This window comes from Corvus kubaryi, unplaced genomic scaffold (genome assembly GCF_017639235.1).
Source record: "Corvus kubaryi isolate FWS band 111438036 unplaced genomic scaffold, C.kubaryi_AGA036_p1.0 split1-37296, whole genome shotgun sequence".
NCBI classification, from domain to species: Eukaryota; Metazoa; Chordata; class Aves; order Passeriformes; family Corvidae; genus Corvus; species Corvus kubaryi.
This window is the reverse complement of record NW_024582075.1, coordinates 19,061,618-19,084,885: the sequence shown is the minus strand read 5'-3', so window position 1 is coordinate 19,084,885 and position 23,268 is coordinate 19,061,618. Positions and strand designations below refer to the sequence as shown.

The 23,268-nt window shown below is 37.3% G+C and overlaps 1 protein-coding gene across 9 annotated transcripts in view; it reads right to left on the bottom strand.

Moving 5' to 3' along the window:
* Positions 1-6,055: 6,055 nt before the first annotated feature.
* FCHO2 (FCH and mu domain containing endocytic adaptor 2) overlaps positions 6,056-23,268 on the bottom strand; it is an 89,387-nt gene continuing 72,174 nt past the window's right edge. For 8 of the 9 annotated variants that reach the window (XM_042012719.1, XM_042012722.1, XM_042012720.1 and 5 more), the window contains 7 exons: positions 18,128-18,239; positions 17,358-17,513; positions 16,302-16,434; positions 13,329-13,528; positions 11,172-11,236; positions 8,557-8,721; positions 6,056-8,328 (listed from right to left, as the gene is read on the bottom strand). In XM_042012719.1, coding sequence (XP_041868653.1) covers positions 8,306-8,328; positions 8,557-8,721; positions 11,172-11,236; positions 13,329-13,528; positions 16,302-16,434; positions 17,358-17,513; positions 18,128-18,239 — 854 coding nt within the window. In that variant the 3' untranslated portion in view covers positions 6,056-8,305. Of the gene's footprint in view, positions 8,329-8,556; positions 8,722-11,171; positions 11,237-13,328; positions 13,529-16,301; positions 16,435-17,357; positions 17,514-18,127; positions 18,240-23,268 lie in introns of those variants that run through there. The other variant, XM_042012727.1, reaches the window with a different exon arrangement.

The window sequence follows — 23,268 nt, the reverse complement described above, 5'->3', positions numbered from 1 at the left end:
TCTTGGATGTTTTTTATCTGATATGGTGGTTTAAAAATATTTAGCTTTAGTAGATGATGTATTAATATCTCTCTTCAGATACTCTTGGATCGCAAAGTATTTCACCATGTGACTACATGATCTAGATAGCCTTTATGAAATGTGGCAAAATATTTACTGAATACTTTTCTTTCTCACTCTTTGTTTTTACTGATTCTGGCATTTCCATCTAGTATGGATCCCATAACACAGTGGAAGTTAAACATTTTTGTTGTTTTTTGGAGCAAACACCTATTTATCACCCTCAGTCAGACTATCTCTGTGGACTTTCCTACCCCCTGTGTTTAATTTGCTTTTCTTATAAATCTTGTATAGTTTATAATTTCAAGATTTAAAGCCACTATTAAGAGAAGCCTTCCCTGATGTCATTGGAGACAACTGTTTTTAGTTCCTCTCTCTGTGATTTAGTGAACAGGTGGCCTGGGCTGGTGATGGGTTTTTGTCTGAAGTGGGAGATCTCATTCTCTATCACATCTCCACCCCTAGGCTGGGAATCCCTGTTTGCCAGATCCTCCTGCAAGTTGGTTCAGTTGGCTTAACTTAGAACAGAACTTTGTTTGTTTCCTGGGTTTGACTTATATTTGGTTGGTAAGCTGAATCTCAAGCTGGTACAGGGCTGGTACAGAGCTCGTGTTGAGTGAAGATGGACAGCTTGGCCCATGCCTTTTGACAATATTGTACTATTGAGCAAACTGACTCATCATGAAGCTGTAGCCGAAACCAGTTGAGTTGTGTTCAATTACTCTAGGCATCTCAATCAAGGAATTATTGCATTATGAGCATATCCAAAAATCTAAAAGTTGACCATTTTTAGTAGAACCTGGCCATACTACTTGAACCTGATTACTAACAACAAATGTAATCAAGTAGTGGTGACTTGATTGTCACTAATGTTTGCTTGTGCAGTCCACATAAGCAACTTAAGTGTCATTTATGATTCTTTGTTTGTCAACTGCATCAGAGAGCATTTTATTTATGTTTATTTCCACAACTGCTGTGCTCCCAACCCCACTTTTGAGCTAATTTTGGCACTACAAGTGAATTCCCCATAATGTGCTCACAGCCAGCAAGTGTGGCAGTTTCTGCAGAAGTCTAGGACCTTCCTAGAAGAAAACAGCTGCTGTACAAGAGCACTGAATTCCTTAACTCAGGCAAGTGTTCCAAAGGGGGTCTCCAAGATTAGACATGGCTGACAGAAGACCACTTGAAAGCTAACAGTATCTCTGTAAATCAAGGTATAAGCAGACTGTAAGTAATTCCAATATGATCCTTACCAGCAGCTGTGTTTTTCTGATTTAAAAGTAAATATTGACTACAGCAAGGAGGTCTCATGCAGTGTGCATTATTTTGTGAGGCTGACATCAGTTTCTTCCCATAGAAATAATCCCACACTATTTTTAACATGTTCCTCACTTTGACCCGATTACTACTACCACCACAGTTGAGTTATAGAGATGACAGTGGAGCGTATACCTACAGTATTCTCTGTAGAGCCACTAACATCTACGGAGAACAATGAAAGACATACCTGATGTGGTCTAATATTCATTTGAATCACTACTTGCAAACATCTGGTTAGAGTGGATCGTGTATCTGTTGTAAACATACAATTCATGTGTCTTTAAATATAGACAGTGGCAGCAATAACCATTAAAACACCTGCCTTGATGGGAGAGAGGCAAAGAAGGGTTTCCTAAACTTCAATGGAGATACAGAGCAAGCATGGAACACTTTTAAATGTCGAAAAGAATGGAAGATCCTTTAACTAAAGGCAAGTGTCCAAAAGAGACTTAACAAGAAGTTTAAAACAATTGTATAACCAATCTTTGACTGAACAGATGAGTACGATATTGCTCCCTACAAACACCAACCAAGGTCTTAACTGAAATATTCTACTGTTTTTATAATTCCATTAAAAACAACTGAAAAGATTACTGAATGGAGTAGGAGGAGGTTGCAAATCACTTAGCTTTTACAGGGTTGATGCAGAAATCTGTCTTCTGTTGAGACTCTCCTGTGTATGGCATCGTATGCTGTTACTACTTTACAGCTTCTGTGAAGAGGACATAGCAGTACACTGGTGCTGCTTCTCATACAAGCAAGGTCTTTTTGCTCCACACACTAAAATAATGGCTTGTGGACTGTTGTCAGTAGTTGAAATAGGGAACATGTCTTCTGGATACTACTGCTCCTGTTGTGTGTTGGTACAAACACCTTTACTGATACCTAGATAGAAGGTATAGCTGAGTCTATGTTCCTGGGCCCAGGAGGACTCTTAAAGGGTAATTTTTTGCTTATAAACTGATGCTGAGGTAACAGTCACCACTTCAAGAACAGTGTAACATTTTTTTGAAAGCTTCTTTTACAACTTGTGACAACAGCTGTTTTTCCTAACTGTGGGTAGCATGAAAAGCCAGACTGCACTGTTGCTGCCTACAGATGGGATGAACTGCTTCCTGAAACACAAATTATGGTTTCACTGTACTTTACCAAAACCATGTTACTGTACGACTGTTTTAAGCTGGACAATCACTTGGAGGAATGACTAGAGGATGCTATTTGCCAAAAACCTCTGAATTCTAATGTATGTTTTTGTGGCATCTCTTGGGGAGCAGCTGGCAAAAGCACTGCCACCTTGAGCAATCTGGAAAGGTCATAGCTGAGGAAAATGGGGGTACAGGTTCCATATTTCTCCTGCTGGGAAACTTATTGTTTCCTGTAAGCAAAGGCTGGTACTTAGTGAGTGCAGTAGTGACAAGTTCTAGCTCATAGCTAGGTGGACAGAGAAGATATCCTCCATGTTCTCCCATCGTATTAAGGATACAACTTCCGTTTTGAGAAGTTTGATGGTCGTCTCAAGTATCTTGCAAAATGCCAAAGAAGTAGCTCTAATGGCCCATCATCCTGAATTTTTTTACATTTTCAGCTCCTCTATGGGAAAGTTGTGGCAAATACGTATTCTTCCCCTTAATCCAAAGGGAACACTGGTGCCCACATTCATTTTTCCCTGTTATTTCCTTATTCTCTTTCCTGTGAGAGTAGTATTTGCTCTATACTACCTCTATACTATCTAGAGAAATTATGCCAGACTAACAGCAGTCATCTGAGGGCTGAGTTTCTTGTGCTAGATGTACAAGATGCAGTTTTTAAATTGAGAAATCTTCATTTTAATCCTGAAAGAAAACTAAATTTATTCTGTAATCTCACTAGAAGCAGACATCCAGTCTAGTGTTTCTAATCAAGTGACTCAGAGTATAGAACTGTGATTTCAGCAGGGGAAAAGGTGTGGCAGCACTTGGCCTACCCATGGGAAAAGACTGGTGAGACTTCAAAGGGATGTCAGCTGCAGAGATGGCAAATCATAGACTACAACACTCCTCCTGTGCTCACACACTCAAGCACTTAGCGTGTGCTGTCAATCTAGGAACTGCTCAGAAGTGAGAAGGGACTTATGCACACAGGCCAAGGGATTTTCACCTGAGAAAGAGAAACTTGCATTGAAGAATGAGGTCAGGTGCTTACGGGCTGAAAATTCTGTCTGTTCCCTGTCTAAATCCACGGTCCTGTAAGGTGCCAGAAAAAGAGAGTTCAACACAGGTGGGAGATAAATAACAGTTTTTGAGCTTAGGCTGTTGGGTTTTGGGTTTTTTCCTTCCCAAGTTGCAGTGGTGCATCCTACCTGGCTGCAATGTCATCAGTACTAACACTGGGGCAGCTTTAACATTTCTTTATTAGTGATGACCATCTGTATAACCTACCAATGACAAGAGTGGGAAGCAGAAGGGAAGGCTGTGGATATTATATAAGGATCTTATCAAACAGCAAAGCAGGAGGGAACATCTGGAGGGGAGAATCAGCAATTGTTGTAAAAATGGGCTGCTTCCTTAACCAGGATGGAGAAAGATTGGAGTCATCGCTGAACACATTACTACTGCTAACTTTTGGGAGCAGAAAACATGACTTAAGAAATGAGGACTTCAAGAAGGCAGATTGGGACACAATAAGAGGAAAAGCTGAATAATCAGAGTAGTGAAATTGGCATGATTTGTAGCTTATGATTATTAACCTTTAAAAAAATCCTGCTGAGTAATAATAATAACTAAGTTACAGAACAAGACTTTTTAAAATAAATTTAGCTGGGACAATGGCAAACAAAAATAATATTTTAGGTTACAATCATTAAAATAGCCATCCCAGATTTAAAATCAAGAAGAATGGATTACAAAGGAAGTGAAAAAAGCAGTTACAGAAAATGCAGAATTAGAGTATTAAATGTTCAATAAGTAATTGAACAGAATCCAGAAGAGGCCTCTTGTATTTTAAGATTATTTTATTCTTTTAAGACTGTATGCCTCATATTGGTTATTGAATGAACTTGGGGAGAACCCAAAAATCAACATGCCAGTAAACATGGAGGTCAAAGTGAGCTGAGGAGGAATACTTACTGGTGTAATAGTATGTAGAGTTAAAGATAAACATTAAGTTTTCAGTTGAGAGACTTGGTAATCAGTCCAATCAAGAGCACCTCAACAGTAGATATGTTATCTGCTGCTTTAGTACTTTGAACTGTTTTTAGCTTATTCTATGCTTGGAGGAATTCCTGACTTTCTGTCTTGCATGTTCTTAAGTATAATTTCCCTTTCATAACAACTGAAATGGAAGCCAATTATCTAGCAATTGCAAAACAAAAGATAGCCATCTTAACATTTGTGTATCTTAAGCTTTGCAAACATACAAGACTTGAAATGTAATTCTTTTTGGCATGATGCAAGACCTTTCATTTTAGTTAGATAGCAAAACTCACCAGTTATAACTCGCATACTGTTCCAGTTCATAATCAAATACCTTAGCTCCTTCAAATACCCTACATAAATGTTATTTGGCAGTGGTAGAGATAGGTTTCCCTGAAAAACTACCTGATCATGTACTTAGATAATCACAAACCTGCTTTGACAGTAGTGATCCAGTTTGCAGCAGTTGTGAACAGTACCTGGGTGCAAGTCAAGTGTCAACAGACATGCCAGAGCAGCCTCTGTCAGATCTGTTAACTTTAAATTCAATGAATACTAGAAGAACTGAGCAACACCTTTTTACATCCCTATCCAATAACTGAGGTGCTCTGGGGGAGCAGAAAGCAAATGACACATGAGCTCTCCAAGGCCCTAGTGTGCTCTTTCACCAGTGTTGAAGAGAGACTGCTGTGTTAGATGGACCATTCAGTCTGACCACTGAGCACTTGCATTCATCATTCCTGCCTGCCAGCAGAAGATAAGAATCAAGCCCTTGGACTATTGCTTTCCTGCATGACAAGAATGGTACCTCTATAGCAGTGATATCCAACCAGCTGAGAAAGTGAATTTAATAAGTCATTACTTACTAAGCTTCTAAAGGCCTTGGGATTAGTAGGAAACAAACAGATTCAAAAACATTTGTTCAGTTTCAACTTCTGTTCTGTGCTCAAAGCTTAGAAGGACTATACCACCCAGAACGCTGAAGAAGTACTAAATTTTCTACTCTTTGTGACTGGTGGAACATTAGAAATCAGAAAGAATTACTTTAATCCTGTCACTAATTCTTCTCCTGCACACACAAGAAGATATAGGTGACAACATGATACCTTTCTTATCAAGGAAGACAGGGAATTTACAGCATTTGATAGCACTACTTACAGACAGCAGCTCATGTCCACAAGTTAGGATTTTTCTCATAAACATATCCACAGTTTTACCTAATCTAATTTATTAGTGAAGCATATCAATTTAGTAAAGGCATAGGCCAGTATAGACATCTCAGACATTCCAGTTTAGTAAAGATGAAACGTTTTGGAGAAGTCATCTTTCCATCTACCTCTGTTTTTAAATATACAAAAGAGTTCATAATGATCTCTACCCTTTATCACTTTAAAATCAATCGACACTTTAAAAACATTTAATACAGGCGTGGTTTTGCTCTATTACCTTATTGCTTAGAAGATCTGTGGAACTAACTGCAAAAGTTCAGGTAATATCAGTCAGTATTTAATTTATATATTACATGTTTATTATGGGTGCACATTTTTTAAATTTACATTTTATGAAAATTCAGAAGTATTTACAATTTTTGTAAGATAAACTTGTATGCTCTAATTTACAGTCTAATGTAGTAACAAATCATAAAAATTCAGATCCTTTAGAGTTGTGTTTACAAATTAGTTTTCTTAGGAGGCAGCTACAAGGGATATTGCTGTATACACAAGCAAGAACCAGCTTGCTACATACTTTTTATTTTTTTCAATATCAGATAGCTACACGTACTTTTTACATTGTTTTTGAGTTTCTTTACAAAATGTCTATATAAACTTGTATGGCTTCAAAATTGTAACCTGCACCCAATGCAAATGTATGAAAAACACCTGAATGAAGGCTAGTTTAAAAGTGCTGAAACATTAACTACTTCATTTAACTTAGAAATTAATATAATACTTGATTAAAATAGCAATAATAGGTTTTGTTTTTCATTTATAAAGTATTGTTGTGTTAATCAGTTTGATTGTAAAGCACGTTACAATTAAAATTCCAATAAAAAGACTGTACCATTTTATCAGTTATAAATTTATCATCAATAAGATTAGCAAATTAGGAGCCAAATGTACTCTACCAATCAAATCTACAGTACAGTATGTTCTTAGTACTAACAATGAAACTCTCACCTGCAAAAATGTCTAGTGTACACTACAATTTATGCAGCCTCTGCAAAGGCATAATTTCTTGTAAAGCTTCAGCAGTCCAATTCATTACTGGCTTTGCATGAATTAACTCAAGCACGTTTTACTGTTTTAATAGAGAATTTGAAATAGACACTAGTATGTTCATTTAGAATTTTCATATGCAGGTTATTGTATTATTTTGCCTTAATGCTTATGATTTCAACATTTAAAAAAAGCCAACTTGGTAATACAAATACATAGAAGATTTTCTAAATTAGTGACTTGCTTTAAAAAATTATTACTGATGTGTCACATCCCCATGCTTAGGCTGTAGCAAGCAGATTAGATAACAATACAAATATTAAAATTGGTAGTTACAAAAAAAAACGAACACATGGCAGGATTTGTCATCCTGCAGCCATAAAATATCCTTTTAAAATGCCTCCTGAAGTACTATATGTACATTCACATCACACATCCCCAAAAGCACTCGAAGTCTGAAGACTTATTGCCAAAGCAAAGAGTAATGCTGTTTGCTTTTAGAAGTTTGTTTTTCCTATCTTCACTGATTTTTCAGATTCTCCTCTTTGGTGACATTAAAGTTACTTAATGAAAAAGTATCTGAGTCCTGCATGATGCATCTCCCTTTAATAAAACCACATTTTATTGCAATTATTCCACGAGGAAGTAATTCAGTATTTTAAATTTCTTAACTAGAGTTTTTGCAAACCTGTCTTCTAATAAATTGCAGTGAAAATAATTTTTAAACAGTTGTGTGTATAATACAAATACCACGCTTCCTTGATGAAGAGCCAAACTTTGAAAAAGGAAGTGAGGCACATGAGTATCAAATTGGATAGGCACAGGCTTTTTTTTTGAAAGGCACAAATGTTATGCAATTAATACAAAAATAAATTAAATCTACTGCACTAACTCAATCACAAGGCCCAAAAAATTGACTAATTGCAGATGTAAATCTCTGCTGTGTTTTGCAATTTGTAACACATTGCACTTAGTTAAAAAAAAAAACCTATATAAAACAATGATACATGGGCATCAAGTTACTTTTACACATCTCTCACTCAGCTGGTCTTGTGGCATGAGTGGATAGAAGAACTACACAAGACTTAGCCTCTGCTATCTTTATAAACTGTCAATTAAAAGCTGGCAATTAAAGAATCTAAAAAATGAGTATTACTTATGAAAAGCTCAAATATTTCTTACTAACTCCCCTACATTTTAGGCTTAATGTTTACAGTACAACATAAAATTTCATACTTTCATTACAACTGCAGATTACTATTTTGACTTCATCTATATAAAGTTACTAATTTTTCAACAAATTTTCCCCAAGTATTGCAGTTGATCATTTACAGACAGTGTTGAAGTTAACTTCAGTGCTATTGTAAAGTAATAAAAAGTTTTCAAAATGACTCTTAAAAGTGCATTTACTTTCTGTAGTTTAGCCTCAAAGTAGGTCAACATTTTGGAAAAATTAATGCATGTTAAAATAGTGTTTGAAAATTAGAGAGGGCAGAGTGGGTTTCTTGCACTCCTGATCTGACGACTTTCACAGGTACATCAACAGTCTGCCATATACCGTCCTGAAAAACAAAGGTAAGTTTTTTTGCAGTCAGTAGATAAACCAGATTTTGTCAATATTTTCCTTGGAGCAGTTTGAATAACTATGGAAAAGCAAACTGACTTGTCAGAAATGTTTCAATAAAGAGTAACTATTTATACATCACTCATTTAACAGTTTCATATTTTAGAATTTAACACTAGCAAATATATAATATTAATTTGGATATATAAGCATGTCAGTGTCTTACCAGTGGCAAATCTCTTCTTAAGAAGGGAAAGCCGATAGCCAGTGCCTACAAGTTCCACATCTACTCCTGAAAGCGTGCTTCCTTCACTGATGAATTGCACTGCAAGTGTTGCTGGTTTACTGGGTCCTCCTGAAAGCTCAAATTTTGCCCTGAGGGATCCAGAACCTATAAAAACAACAAAATTGAGAAGCTGATTGTTTTGCAAGAACAAAATGATGTCTCCAAATTTTTAGTAGTAAGAAGTGAAACTAACAGGGTGAGCTTTGAGATTCATTCCTAGTGGCTGACCTACATATACTATCAAAAGAGGTAAGAGTACAAGTCTGTTTTTTCCAAAACTCTGTCAAAGACAATGACTAGTGAATGATTTAAAGAGAAACAATATACATTTCTGCAAGATTATAAAAAATGTGCGTATCAGACAGCCTGGCAATCACTTACTACTTATCTGATTGGTCCCTATAATAATTTATGCTTGCTGGTCTCTAAGTACTTAACACCATCTATCTCATGGTAGGTGGTATCCAATGGATAGATAGGTAGATACTATCTGCTTTTCACTAGCAGATTTGAAACTACATCAGAACACTTAAAAGTTGTCATGATCTGTCTAGATGAAAGTACATGAACACAAACATTGGAAGAAAAGCATTTATACAGTAATGTACCCAGAGGAAAGCAATTACTATGTTTCTATTAAAGAAAAGGTCTGATTAAATACTTATTACAAATTTCAGTTGATTTTTTTCAGACACAGTGGTGAAGTGGCATCACTTTAATAGTATCATAAAGCAATAATTGCTCAAAATTACTTTAAGTATGTCTCTGTAGGCAATGAAAGGCATTTTAAAAATCCCCACATTGCTACCAGTTTCTAGTTTTATAACAGGTCTTCTCTTGTTCTTGGGAAGTGTGCTGGGAAAATGAGATTTAAATAATTAAAAATGGAATACATTTACTTTAAAACAACTTGCTATTCCTATCAATAAGAACTGCTAAATGACAAGGAAAGTTAGTAACTGAAATGTTACTGAGGTAAAAGCAGGAACTAGAAGAAATTGTTTCACACAGTGTCTTGTTCTTTATAAATTTAGCTTAGGATGTTCAGTAGGTCTGCCTTATTTCTGTAAAGTGGCAGTTCTTTCTACTCTAAGGATGGAAACTCATATATTCAAGTGTTTTGAAAGTTTGTTCTGTGTTTTATCTCTCTCCAGCTGACAGATCACATAATATGTTGGACCATAAAAACCCCCAAAACATTTTATCATGCTGTCTGCCAGGAAAGAAGACTTGAAGACACTTGTCCTGACATGGACAGTGTTTGTGCAACTTCTCTCTTTGCTTCTGTAAGTGCAAGATCATCACAGTATTACTTCCTCCTCAACTGAGAGCACTATACGTGTTTATACTCAAAGAAAAGGGGAGGAAAAGATAGTGGAAAGAGAAAGAATACAGCAGAAGCAGCGGGATATGTGCAAGTCTGCTGTCAACACACAAGATGCAAACTGGATCACTAGCAGCCAATTCTGTGCTGCTCTGTAGGTGTACAGTTCTTCTTCATCTGGCTGCATTTATGTTTCAGTATGATTTTTTCTTTTAAAAGAAGCCACAGTGTTTGGAGAAGGGAAAAAAAAGAGAGGGCTATTCCAATGTAATGGCAAACAGATAGCAAAGAACCGTGAGGTTAGTGAAGGACAAAGTACACCAGACTAGAGTAATCACCTCTGTCCAATAAAATTCTAATTTTGTTTGAATGATAGACACTTTGCAGCCTTTGCAGGAATAGAAGTTGTCTTCTCTTTTCATGCCTGTGTTTTCTATATGAAACCAGTCATATTTATAGGCAAATCTGTGATTTCACAATCCCCTTCACTAAATTCTTAACAGGACTAAAGACCTTTCCTTTACATTAGCAGTTCATTTCTCCACAGAGGCTTTGAGGATGAGATGCTTCCCTTTGGCTCCTGTACTACTTCAAAAAATATTGCACCTGCAGAGACTGCAAGGGTCGTGACATCAATTAGAGCTAAGAGAAAGGCACTGGGCAGAGGACAACTATCAGTATCTTACGCAATATTGTATAAACTACCACTCTGAGCAGCTGTGCATAGATTAATTTTTTTCCTGGAGTCATTATGGTCAAAACCAAGATTCAAAATATTGGTCAAGAATAACCTATCTAAGCACAGGACTTCTGGATTTTTTTTTTAAACTCCCAGTTCTTCCATTTATCTCCTTCTAATGTATTTAAATTACCCATGTGTAGAGAGACACAGATATTAAACCCATTTTCATTTGAGTAACTGCTCACTTCCAAATGGCATGAATGCAATAATTTCCTATCCCATCTAAACTCTGTTTTAGAACTACTAACTGCTTTCAGAGTACTTCATTATTTTCCCTTGTATAGCTAATAATTAATTTATATTTTGACATCTCACTCATAATGGAATCTCTCAGGAAGCAATTAATTGAGAAGAAGGTGAACTAGTAAATGGGATACAGCATGAGAAAATGTGTAAAAAGGAATTAGAGGGTATAGAGGCTAAGATGATCACCTGTTTACTGTTAAAATTTTTCTGTACAAGAAAGCAAAACAAAAGAGTTCAACTTGCCTCCATTCTCAGACTTCTCTGAAATGCTAGATATTTTCCAATATGCTTTCATCTGATCTGCATTCCTGGAAGAGAATGGTAGGTTAGTTATAAGCACTGGTTTTAGAACTTGATTTCCCTTGATTTACACTGGTACAGACATCTCTAAATGGAAGTCTATAAAAATAATTGCACATTTAAGATAAGTCTGTGGAAAACTACAGGAGGAAAAGAGGAAAAGCGAAGGGTGTGTCTGCATCACTCCAGAGCAGCAAGCTCAGAAGAACACACTTGCTTATACATTTTATACAATATTTTACACATTTAACACTGTCCTGTGTCCCCACCTATGGCTCCAAACTTCAAAACCCTCTGCAGTCTTAAAGCATAAGTTACTTTTGAAGCAGTCTGGAAGCTATGCCTCGATGCTTCGTGATGATGGTAGACTGGGGAGCAATGTTGATTGTTCTCCCCTAAGTGAGAGTCCTGAGAGCATGAATTTAGTTCATTTCCATTCTAGTAACACTAATTGGCATGACACATTGCTCAAGCTAACTTCAGAAACCGTAAAGGGGCAAAAAAGGGTACCAAGAGTGTCTAAACTGACAGGGCATTTTAACTCCTGGAGGACTTTCTAGTACTTGCATCAAAGGAAAGTAAACAACTTAAAGCTGTGAGCAGCATGAAGTGCTGATAGGTTTGAAATTACTCTTGGCATTGAGGTAGCAGGACTGAAATGCTCACATAAGTAGCACATATGGTAGCATTTACTCACAGGAAGTCAAGCTATAAGCCACTTTTTTTCCTAAAAAAGGACCAAAACCCCACCACCCAATCCACTAGACCGAACAGGTAGCACATCACAAATACTATACCTGCCTGGGACATAACTGATTTTTTTTTTTTTTTGGTCAGCTTGCCAGGCTCAAAATTCTGGGTTTTGGAAGTTGTCTGGGTGAATTCACTAATGCAAGTATCCCTAAGTCTTCCCAGCTAACACTAGGTGTTCTGGATGGGTGTTCCTGCTTTTACTCTGGCTTCATTACACAGGGTTTGTGGAAGAAGCCTGGGCAGGGAGATTGGCTTCACCACAGTGTAGTTGTGTCATTCAGATAGGATACTGAATACATTCTTGTTCAGAATAAACTTAAAATTTGGTTAAAAGTATTGTTTCCTTGAAATACCAAGTCAAGAAAGATTCAGTCCTGTAAGGATTTTTTTCCACTTAAAATGATACTTTATTACTACATTGTCCAATAAACACCTGTAACTGTATTGGCTCCAAAAACATTAGAATCTACCCAATAAATGCATCGTGTTTATTTTTCTTTTAAACCTTGCTTTGTAAGGTAACCTGATCTATAAGAAATAAGGTTAACAAAGTCTAACTTCTAACTTCCTTCAATGTGCTATTCTTTGCCCTCTTCATGTTAAAAAGACCATTTGGGGAATAAACAGTCCAGGATTTATTTACAGCTGGGCAAGTATGTATATGCTGCAAGGCACAGTGACTGACTTCTGCTCACCTTTTGCTCCAGGGCTGTACTACTCTGTCTAGTCCCACTACCCTCTGTTTGTTTCCACAAACTTGCAGTAACATAATTTCTTGATATCTATGTCACACTTTGAAGTGCTACTGTAAATGCAGGCTCAGAAGGTGGTGGCAGGTAGCTGCTAGTCTAATAATCTGCATGACACTTGAATTGAGAGACAGTGCTACCTGATCTATGGAGAGCTCCTCAGTTACTGAGGTGTGTTTTAAAATTATTTCCAATAGAAGCTAATTTTTAAGCTAGAACAATCAGGAAATCATTTTAAAAACTGCATTTCTGCTACTTTTTCTATATAATCCCCTTATATGAATACATTTATACACACACAGAGAAAATGTTTTTTAACCATTTCCAATTACTGTATTAAAACTGTCTATTCAATCTATTGGCCAAAATAAAGCTAACATTGGAAAATTCATAAAGGCTTATATTATTACACAGCTGGGATGGGTACTTACTGTCTCAGTTTATGTGAATTGGCTGCACGTAATCTGTTTAAACCACAAATGTCTAGACATCTGATACTACACATTTTACTACTTCTTCCTGTGAAATTTTTCAGGCTATGACAGTAAAGAATAGACTGAAATGAATCTGAAAAAATACTGAAAAGTATTGATATTACCATTTTGCAGGTGGAAGTGACTGCATGTTTATTACTCCTCCATCTACTGGTACCACAACCTGGACATTAGACAGCATACTAGGCACATTCATAGACTCTGGATTGTATTTATAATCCACTCTCACATCAGTAGTGCCAGCATCACATTTCCAGTAAGTTGCAAGATTCAAGGGAGTTGACTGTATGCCATTTGAGGACACCTGTAAAAGAATAAACCATTGAAAACAATTTAATTAAAATATCAACCTTTTGGGCAGAATTAGGGGATGATGGTAACTAATATAAGTCTCAGTGCTGACAAAATACCAAGAGAACAATTGACCCCTGGGTCCTTAATTACAGAATTCAGAAGACTGCTGCCTAAAGGAATTCCTGTTACTTCAATTTTAAATTAAAATACTTAAAGAAAAGATTTAAACTCCCTCTGGCCTATGAGGCTCCTTCCTGCTCTTTTATAACGTTTTGTAAGCTTTCTTTTTGTTGTGTTCTGCCTTATGCAACATGCATGCTTGCAGCGAAATTACTTCATCCTTAGCAGTTGTGTGCTGTGCCAGTTCAGCTGCCCAACCAACCAGCAGCACAGAACACCACCTGTCATTATGGGACAGGCAGCCAGCAGAACAGTTTTTATCTCTTCAAAGCATTATTTGCCTGCTGCAGGAGGGTTGAATGCTGCTTCCGTAGCTGAGCTCATTCTACTGCACTGATGCATCTCAGCCATATTCTCAATCTACTTCAGGAACCTCCTGTGTCCTGGTGCACACTCTTGCCTTTCTTTGTCAGCCCAAAACCTTTCTTATATGTCTGGGCTTCCACGTGCCAATGCCTCATTTTTACAGAAGAATACACAGTACTCATTTCAGCAAACCAAATGGTTTTTTCCTTCCATCTTTCTCATTAATTCTTGCTTTTTGCAGGTTCAGTAAGCCAACCTTTATGCAGGTTCAGTAAGCGAACCTTTATGCAGGTTCAGTAAACCATACTAGGCAGATGTGGAAACTACAGGTATGAACAGCTGGACTGACAAGTAATTTTCAGGGGGTTTTTGTGTGTAGAGAGTTGTCTCAGATGTTCAGACATTTCAATGCAGGCCTAGAAAATCCCTGTTCTCCCTTTGAGGTGAGTCTGCCTTAAGTATTCATGAAGACATTTTATTAACAGCCAGAACATCCTCTCGGTGATTCACAGAATGGCTGAAGTTGACAGAGACCTCCTGGAGGATGTCTGGTCCAACCCTCCAGCTCATTCAGAGCCACCTCTAGCAGGCTGCCTAAGCTCCAAACATTCTGAACATTTCCAAAAATGGAGACTCCACCACCCCTCTAGGCAACCTGTGCCCAGTGCTCAGCCACTGTCACAGGAAAAAAGTGTTTCTGGCTGTTCAGAGGGAATCTCCTGTGATTAAGCTTGTGTCCATTGCCTCTGATTCTGTCACTGGGCACCACTGAAAAAAGCCTGGCTCTGTCCTCTCTATGTCCTCTCTGAGGTATTTATACGTATTGATGAGATTTCCCTGAACTTTTCCTTCTCCAGGCTTAGGAGTCCCAAGTCTCTCAGCCTTTCTTCACGGGACAGATACTCCAGTCCCACCATCATCTTCGTGGTCCTTTGCTGATCTCTATCCAGTCTCACTTGCAATGAACAACCCAGAACTGAACACAGCACTCCAGGTGTGGTGTTGAGGGGAAGGATCCCCTCTCTTCACTTAGCAATACTTTGCAGCTCAGGACACAATCTGTCACCTTTGCAGCACGAGCAGCAAGTTGCTTGGCTCATGTTCAACATGGTAACCCACAGAACCCTGAGGTCCTTTTCTGCCAAGCTCATTTCCAGCTGGTGACTCCCAAGTGCACTTGTTGAACTTCATGAGGTTTCTCTCAGCCTATTTCTGCAGCCTGCTGAGCTCCCTTAGGAGGGCAGAATGACCCTCTGGTTTATCCAGAGGGCCATCCCCATTTGGTGTCATCAGCAAACTTGCCTCTGTCCCATCATTCAGATCATTAATGAAACTATTAAAATGTAAAATTAATATGTCACCTGGGGGTCAGTTCACCTGAGTGTCTGCTCATCCAGCCCGTTCTTCACCAGCTTCTCTATATGGATTCTGTGGTAGATGGTGTTGAAAGGCCTCATGAAGTCTGAGCAGACAATATCTACTGCTCTGCCCTCATCCACAGGGGAAATCATCACAGAAGTTTGTCAGCTCGGTCAAGCATGACTGTCCCTCAGTAAATGCATTCTGACTACTCCCATTTTATTACATTGTGAGAAATCAGAATGTCATACATTCTCAGACAGAATCACAGAATGGTTTGCATTGGGAGGGACCTTAAAGATTGTATAGTTCCAACCCACCCTCATCATGAGCACAGACAACTTTCACTAGACCAGGTTGCTCATAGTCCTATCTAGTCTGGCCTTGAACACTGCCAGGGATAGATGGGGCATCCATAACTTCTCTGGGCAACCTGTGCCAGTGAGTCATTACTCTCTGACTGCAGAATTTTTTCTTAATATCTAATCTAAACCTACTCTCTTTCAACTGCAAGCCATAACCATGCATTAAAATTCATCAGCTACATCATCCAAAACTTAGACAATTGCAAACTCAAAAGACAGTACAAGTACTAACTATAGCAAGTTCCCACCAAATCTCTTAAAGGAAAATTTGACATTGCTGACAAATACAAAAAAAAAAGAGCAGTGTTTGAAGCTTGCTTGTGGGATTGGGCTGATGCATTAGCAAGCTGAAACAAGCCCTATATCTTAGGGAATGACACGAAGCATAGCAGGAATGTGCTAAGCCTGGGCAGAGTTTATGTATTGTAAGTAGAGACATACCCAGAATTGGTCTAGATGAGGCATGACAGTTCATCTCCATACTGGCAGACAAAGAATAATTATTTTAATTTCTGGGTAGACATCAGATCTGCTGGAATTCCTTAAAAATTCCAAAATGAAAGAAGTGTTTACCTGATACTTTAAAACATCCACATTGTAATAGGATGCAGATGGATTCTGCTCTGATAATTTCTTGAGGTAGACAGTTATAGCTTGCATGTTCATCCAAAAATCCTTAGTACTGGAGTCACTTTGTGACTGATCACTACAAAGAAACATCACTAATTAGGGGTGAAATATTACACCACTCATACAAAAACACTAGGCATTTTAACCTTTTTTTGCAAAATATGCTTTTTCAGTATAATTCACTTTGTCAGATACAGCTCTGCTAACTTTTCAGTTATAAACTGTCATATCCAACAGTGATTAAACTTAATTTTGTGTGAATCATTCATTACTTTAAGTATGAACTAACAAAATGAAATTAAATAAAAAAGAATACATGCACATGGTTGGATTCATTATTTTAGTAATTTAAAAAATACAGCATTTAAAACCATTTAACTTAGTGTTCAAATAGTATCTTCAATAAATGAAATATAAACTGCTCAGCTGAAATGGATTTCTGTTAAAAAATTCCAGATTTTCTGGTTTGTTTTTTTTTAATAGTATCTTCAAGTGCAATTTCAACAATTACTGTACTTAATCAGCAACCTTTTTTCTTACAAATTCTTCCAAGCATGCTGCTACACATCTGAGAGATAATAATGTAAAGAATCTAGTGTAATGAGTCAGCTTTAAAATGCACTAGTAGATGGCAAATGAGAGTACATGAATCTCCTACTACTTGTTTTCCATTTAAGCCTACTGTTTCATCATTTAGTTTTACCACTATTACTCCTGTATAAAGAAATTATTTATAAAATACCTATAAAAACATAGACACATTTACACATTATTTTTTATGGCTCCTGTTATACTCAGCACAAGTTTTAAGTCCAGTAATCGCTGAGATTTTTAATAGTGACAGTGGAGAGAACTAAGCTGAACAAGATTAATTCAGAAAATTAAATTATATGTAATTAAATCAACCAGAATGCAAAGAATTCTGATTTACATACAGAACAACTCATGATTTACAAATTTTGTAGTTTACAATTACATTGGAAAAAAAAAATACAAAACCTGTATACAAGTTGTGCATTTGGAAGAATCTGCTCTAGTTTGCTTGTGTTTTTCACCCTGAAGCAGAGCACAGCAGGAGATGGGTTGCTGGTGAAGACTTTAATAATCCCGCTTGGGAATGATATTGTCATATCCCCAGTAATCTTCACAATACATCTAGAAGAGAATAAAAAGATCAGCTTCATTGCAACTCATAAACTGCCTAGTTATAATATTAATTTTAAAGCAGCCACTGTATTTTTACAATCTGATGAACTGAATTAAAACCAGAAAATCAATCTCAAATGAAGGTAATGTGACTATGTACTGTCACGTTCAACTTGGAAGTAAGATGAAATAAGAAAGAAAAAGCTTTAACTGCTTAAGCATACAGTAGTCTTGGATATTTTTCAGGCTTTGAAAACATGGCACAGCTATGCCTAGGCAAGGCCTAAGTAGCATAGCAATGGAGGTGACAGGGAATGAGTGCTTTCAGCTGCACAAAATTACATGTAACACCTACCTGACAATGACAAAAATCCTTGTAATTCTCAGTGCTCTCACTGAACACATTTTTGTAAAGCAGGTATATCTGAACTTCTGGCAGGACGCAGGCCATTACAGAGCAATAAGCCACTGTTATACCCATAGTCATTTATACCCAGTGCAAAAAACCCTTTGAATTCCCCTTCTAATGCATACTCATCCCCCCCCCACAGTATGAAACATAGACCCAGTGGCTTTTCTTATTGTAACTCATTACATTTAATACAATTCACTATTTAACTAACTTTGTGGGATCTGCTCCTTTAAAGTAGGCGTTAACAGATTCAGTAAGGGCTACTGCAACAGGCAAGGTGTCCTGGTTTCCAAGGCTGACGGGGCTGGGACCACGTGAAACACCTAGAATACATACAGTGTATAGATTTAATTTTCAAAAAGCTTAGTAGATTTCAGAATGGTTGACTACATCTGTAATTTTCACATGAGCTTACACCAAGGTCACAGTACCATCTGAGGTATTACTTGTAACGTGTAGAAATACACTTAGTACAGTACATAGTACAATCCTAGCAAAACGCTGCTTAGCAGCCTAAGGACACAGGCCTATTGGTATGACATCATGTAAACAGACACAAGGAAATACATGAGACAGAAGAACACTGCACTAAAATGGCTACTGCTGGGAGTGAAGTCAACAGACCCAAAGCAAATCGACTAGAATGCTTTAAAAAAATCCCTACTGTATGCTTTTTGTATGGACAAATGTATGATAAAATGGTCACAGAAATACAAATAATTCACTTACAGTAAAAATTAACTTAAATGTAAATTCATCAATATTACCCCACATAAGTGAACTCTTGAACATTCTTTTAACTTTTGCAGCCAACAGACATAGCAATTCCCAAGCAGAAATCGGTGGAGAAGTCTTCAATTGTTGCTTGCACCAACACAACACAATTCCAATATGGAGCTATAAAAATCAACTAAGACCTCATGCTAAGGCTTCTGAAACGTGCATATTCAGTTGATGAAACATGTTGTCATGGGATTTCACTTTTCACAAATTTTCTATGTGTATGGGATATAAAAGGCAATACTGGAAGTTCCTTCTTTTTTTCTTAGTGCAGCAGTGTAGTAGATATAGCATCTTACTATGGTTTTTTCTACATGCAGAAATCGTCTGTATCACATAGTATTATCTACCACAAAGGAAGGACAATCTTCATCTTTTGATAAGCAAATTGAAAAATTTCTCTTTTATACTGTAAAGCAAAGACAAAATGCTTGTGTACAATATTGCTCACGGCAAATTAAACCTATTTAAGTGGCTGTGCTTTCTGAGCTCTTTCAGAAGCAAAAAGGAAGCTGGGGCCTTGTTCTTCACAGAACACCTAATACCTCATATTAGACCTTAAATTAAGAGATAAGTGAATGAAGTAGTGACATAGCAAAAGACACAAGCTGGTCTAATTCTGCTACTTCATACCTCCCTCTCCATTACAATTTCTCGCATAAGGTAGTAAAATGTTCAGAATGCTTCACAGTACCATGAAAATATTTGTGCAACACTTAGGCCTCCTTAGATCCAAACAATCTATTTGCAATTGTTGAAAATCAAAAATTCTTAAATGAACTAATTATTATGATTCTGGCTACAAACCACTGATTTATTAATTTTTTTCAGTATGAACAGTAGGTTGTTTTTCTTTATTCTTTCAGACAATACATAGATCATGATTCCAAAGTTTTTTCTCTCCTTGAAAACTACCAACAAAAGCTGTGATTCTCAATAGTCTCAGGATTCTAGAAATCATTATTTCAAGAGGCAAATGTGCAATAAAATAATGAGTTATCAATTACTAGAAATTCTGTTTGGTGAAATACTGAACTTCAGAATTATTCTTCACTAAAGCCAAAGTGTACATTCAATGTGTACACTCTGTGGCACGACAGTTGCTGAGCTGTTTTAATGTCTTTTTCAGACAATTAACTAAAAAACAACAAACATCTTTAGAGGAGATAGGATTATATTATTATAGGTGTATAAATTATTTTTAAATCTTCTACTTAACGGCCTTATGTACATTTTTATAGCAGTATTTGAAAAGTTATGCAGAGTAATGCACATATATTCATTGTATTCCTATTGGTAAAAGACAAATATTTTTTTCTTGACTGAAGAGTGAAATTTATTAGAAATAATAACACTATTTTTACTTTTTTTTAGGGAACACCACGGCAAATACATATGTATAGATATTTCTTTGAGACCTATTTAGGGAACTACAAATGAGATCTCTTCTCTCTTGTTTGCTCTGCTCCTACTGTTCATCACCCTTTGACTCAAAAATCTATGCATTCTCCTAGAAACCAATAAGCTGAATAAATAAATCAATTACTATACATTCAACAAGGCCCAGTGCTGGGTCCCGCCTCTGGGTCACAACAACCCCAGGCAGCGCCACAGGCTGGGGCAGAGTGGCTGCAAAGCTGCCCACAGGAAAAGGACCTGGGGGTGCTGGTGCCAGCAGCTGAACATGAGCCAGGGTGTGCCCAGGTGGCCAAGAAGGCCAATGGCATCCTGGCCTGTACCAGCAACAGTGTGGCCAGCAGGACCAGGGCAGGGATTGTCCCCCTGTACTCAGCATTGGTGAGGCCGCACTCGAGTGCTGTGTCCAGTTTTGAGCCCCTCAGTTCAGGGAAGACACTGAGGTGCTGGAGCATGTCTGGAGAAGGGCAATGAAGCAAGGAAGAGGTCTGGAGATTAAGTCATTTGAGAAACAGCTGAAGGAGTTCAGGACATTTAGCCTGGAGAAAAGGAGGCTCAGGGAGGGCCTTATCACTCTCTACAGCTCCCTGATAGGAGGGTGTAGGAAGGTAGGGGACAGTCTCTTCTCTCAGGCAATCAGCAATAGGAAAAGAGGAGAGGGGAGATTCAGGTTGCTCAATAGGAAGAATTTCTTCACTTAGAATAGGCTGCCCAGGGAGGTGGTGGAGTCACCATCCCTGGAGGTGTTCAAGAAATGACTGGATTGCTTAGTGCTATGGTTTAGTTGACAAGGTGGTGATCGGTCAACGGCTGGACTTGATGATCTTGGAGGTCTTTTCCCAACCTTCATGATTCCATCATTCTAGCATATGAACCAAAGATAACTACTTATCCTGATGCTGAAAGTCATAGTTTTGTTGCCTTGCTGCTGAAAGTACAATTCAATGCAGCAACATTCAGCTTCAGGACTTTCTATATCTGCTGTGAGGTCTCAGATGGAAGGGACATCACAGAGATGCATGAAGGTGTCCTCACTTCATCTCAGGCTGCAGCCCAGATCAAGGCTCCAGTTCTAGCACCTTTGACAGGAATGGCAAAACTGGCTTAAATGCCATGCCATCTGCCTCAGCCTCACAACCACTACCAGCCCCTGAGCCGTGCTGATACAAGAGCTAGTGACATAACCATGCAAATGGTTGCATTGACACTCAAGGTGCAGACCAAAACTGCAGAATAAAAGACTGCATCATTGGTCATAAAAAGGGCAGATGAATAAAGCTGATCAAATGGTTTTAGTTCAGTTTAGGAACAAAGATCCAGACAATTTTAATATTAGCTAAACAGCTGTCATGAAAATAAAATTTATTTTAAAACGTAGTACCTTTATTATGTCTGTCTTCTAAGATTTGAATTCGATGTAAATATAGAAACATTTTTACCTACTTGTGTTAGGAGAAAAAGGATTATCAAAGTAAAAGTATATTCACTTCACTTGAAAGAAAGTAATAATGACAAACTGAAGAAGCAAGGCCAAGTGCCAGCTTTTTATGAAGCAGAGAAGTGCATAGACAGAAGATAACATTATATAAAAGTGCTTATATCAAGTTTTGGTGATTTCAGCAACATACAACTTGTTATGTAGTTGAGATTTGAAGAAACTTGTATGTGCCAGATACCAGAAATATCTGGAGAAACTTGTTTCAAAAGAAATACAATTTTATTAGATATCACGTATTAGGATGATTAGTTAAGACATAAATGTGCTTTGAGTACAATACCTGGTGGTGTCTCACAAAGCTTTTCAATTGTAGGAAGATTTCGAATCAAAATATCATCGTCTATTACATTTAAATGAAACAAAACATTGCAAGAAAACAAAGTATTTCAAGCAAAAATAGATGTTAAAAATTAATATTTAAAAAATACTTTGCAAATTAAATTAAGGCTAAAGTGTAAAAGAAAAACTCAGTTATGCACGCCTTAAAGTTCACTTGGAAAAAGTTAATTATAGAGTCAATTCTCCATTATTCAGAACAAATGGGGTAAGGGGAACACTGGATTGTGCAAATGTCAAAAGAATACAGAATGTATTGCAGACTATAACCTCATCCCCCAAAGTATATCAGCTTTGTGCACTGCCCTTCCCATTTTCCCAGGACTATTTAATTCATACAGTCAGTGCAGATGAAACTGGTCTTATTTATTTTTCCTAGGCTGCAATAATAACCACATCAAATCTCAGTGTCAGCACACACCTCCTTACCTCCTGCCTCACCTCATGATTACACTCTGCCACTGTTTCCAACAACATAGACACATATCCCCAGAGCTGGGAATATTGATGCTCTTGCCACCAATTTTTGGTTCCTCGACACCAGAGCTGAGACCTGAGGATGTCAGCCTGGATAGACTCTTGCAACCAAAATATCAGTTGTGTTTCTGTGATGCTTCTCAGCATTTGTGAAACTGGTGAACATTGAACTGTAAGAGCTAAGGTTGGGCAAAACTCAGTAGCTTTGCACAGGATGGAAACAACTCCACTGCAGAACTCCCACTAGGTGCTGCAGAGGTGCTCTTCTGAGCTGCTGAGTGAGGAATCCTTGGCATCAATAACATTTGCAGATAACTGAATGATAACTTGACAACTTGATTTAACTTGTGACTAAAGGTGTAACAGTGTTCAGGAATTAAAGAATTCAACTCTGCTAAATAAACAAGTTAAAACATCTCAAGCTCTGCCCTCCCCAAACTAACAAAATACCCCATCTAATTAAAAAAACTCCAATGTCTCCTTTTGACTTGTTATAATCAAATATCAAAACAGAAGGACCTCCCTTTAAAAACAAGAAGAAACCTTCTGAAATTAGTGGCAACACATGAAGACTAATTTGCTTTTCATCTTTATCTTTCTTGTTTAACTGTTTTGCTTTTACTAAACATTCACTTAGCTTACATTCTTAACTAACTTAAAGAAAAAGATGCATTAGATTTATTTTTTGGAAACTGCAATTATGGAACAACAAACAAAATTAAAAGAACATTAAAGAACTCAATTTTGTGAACATTTGTATTCATTCAAATTTTCAGTATCTCTAAGTATTTCTGCACATATACAACAACATCTTCTGAACAAATATATGATAACATGCTGTATTT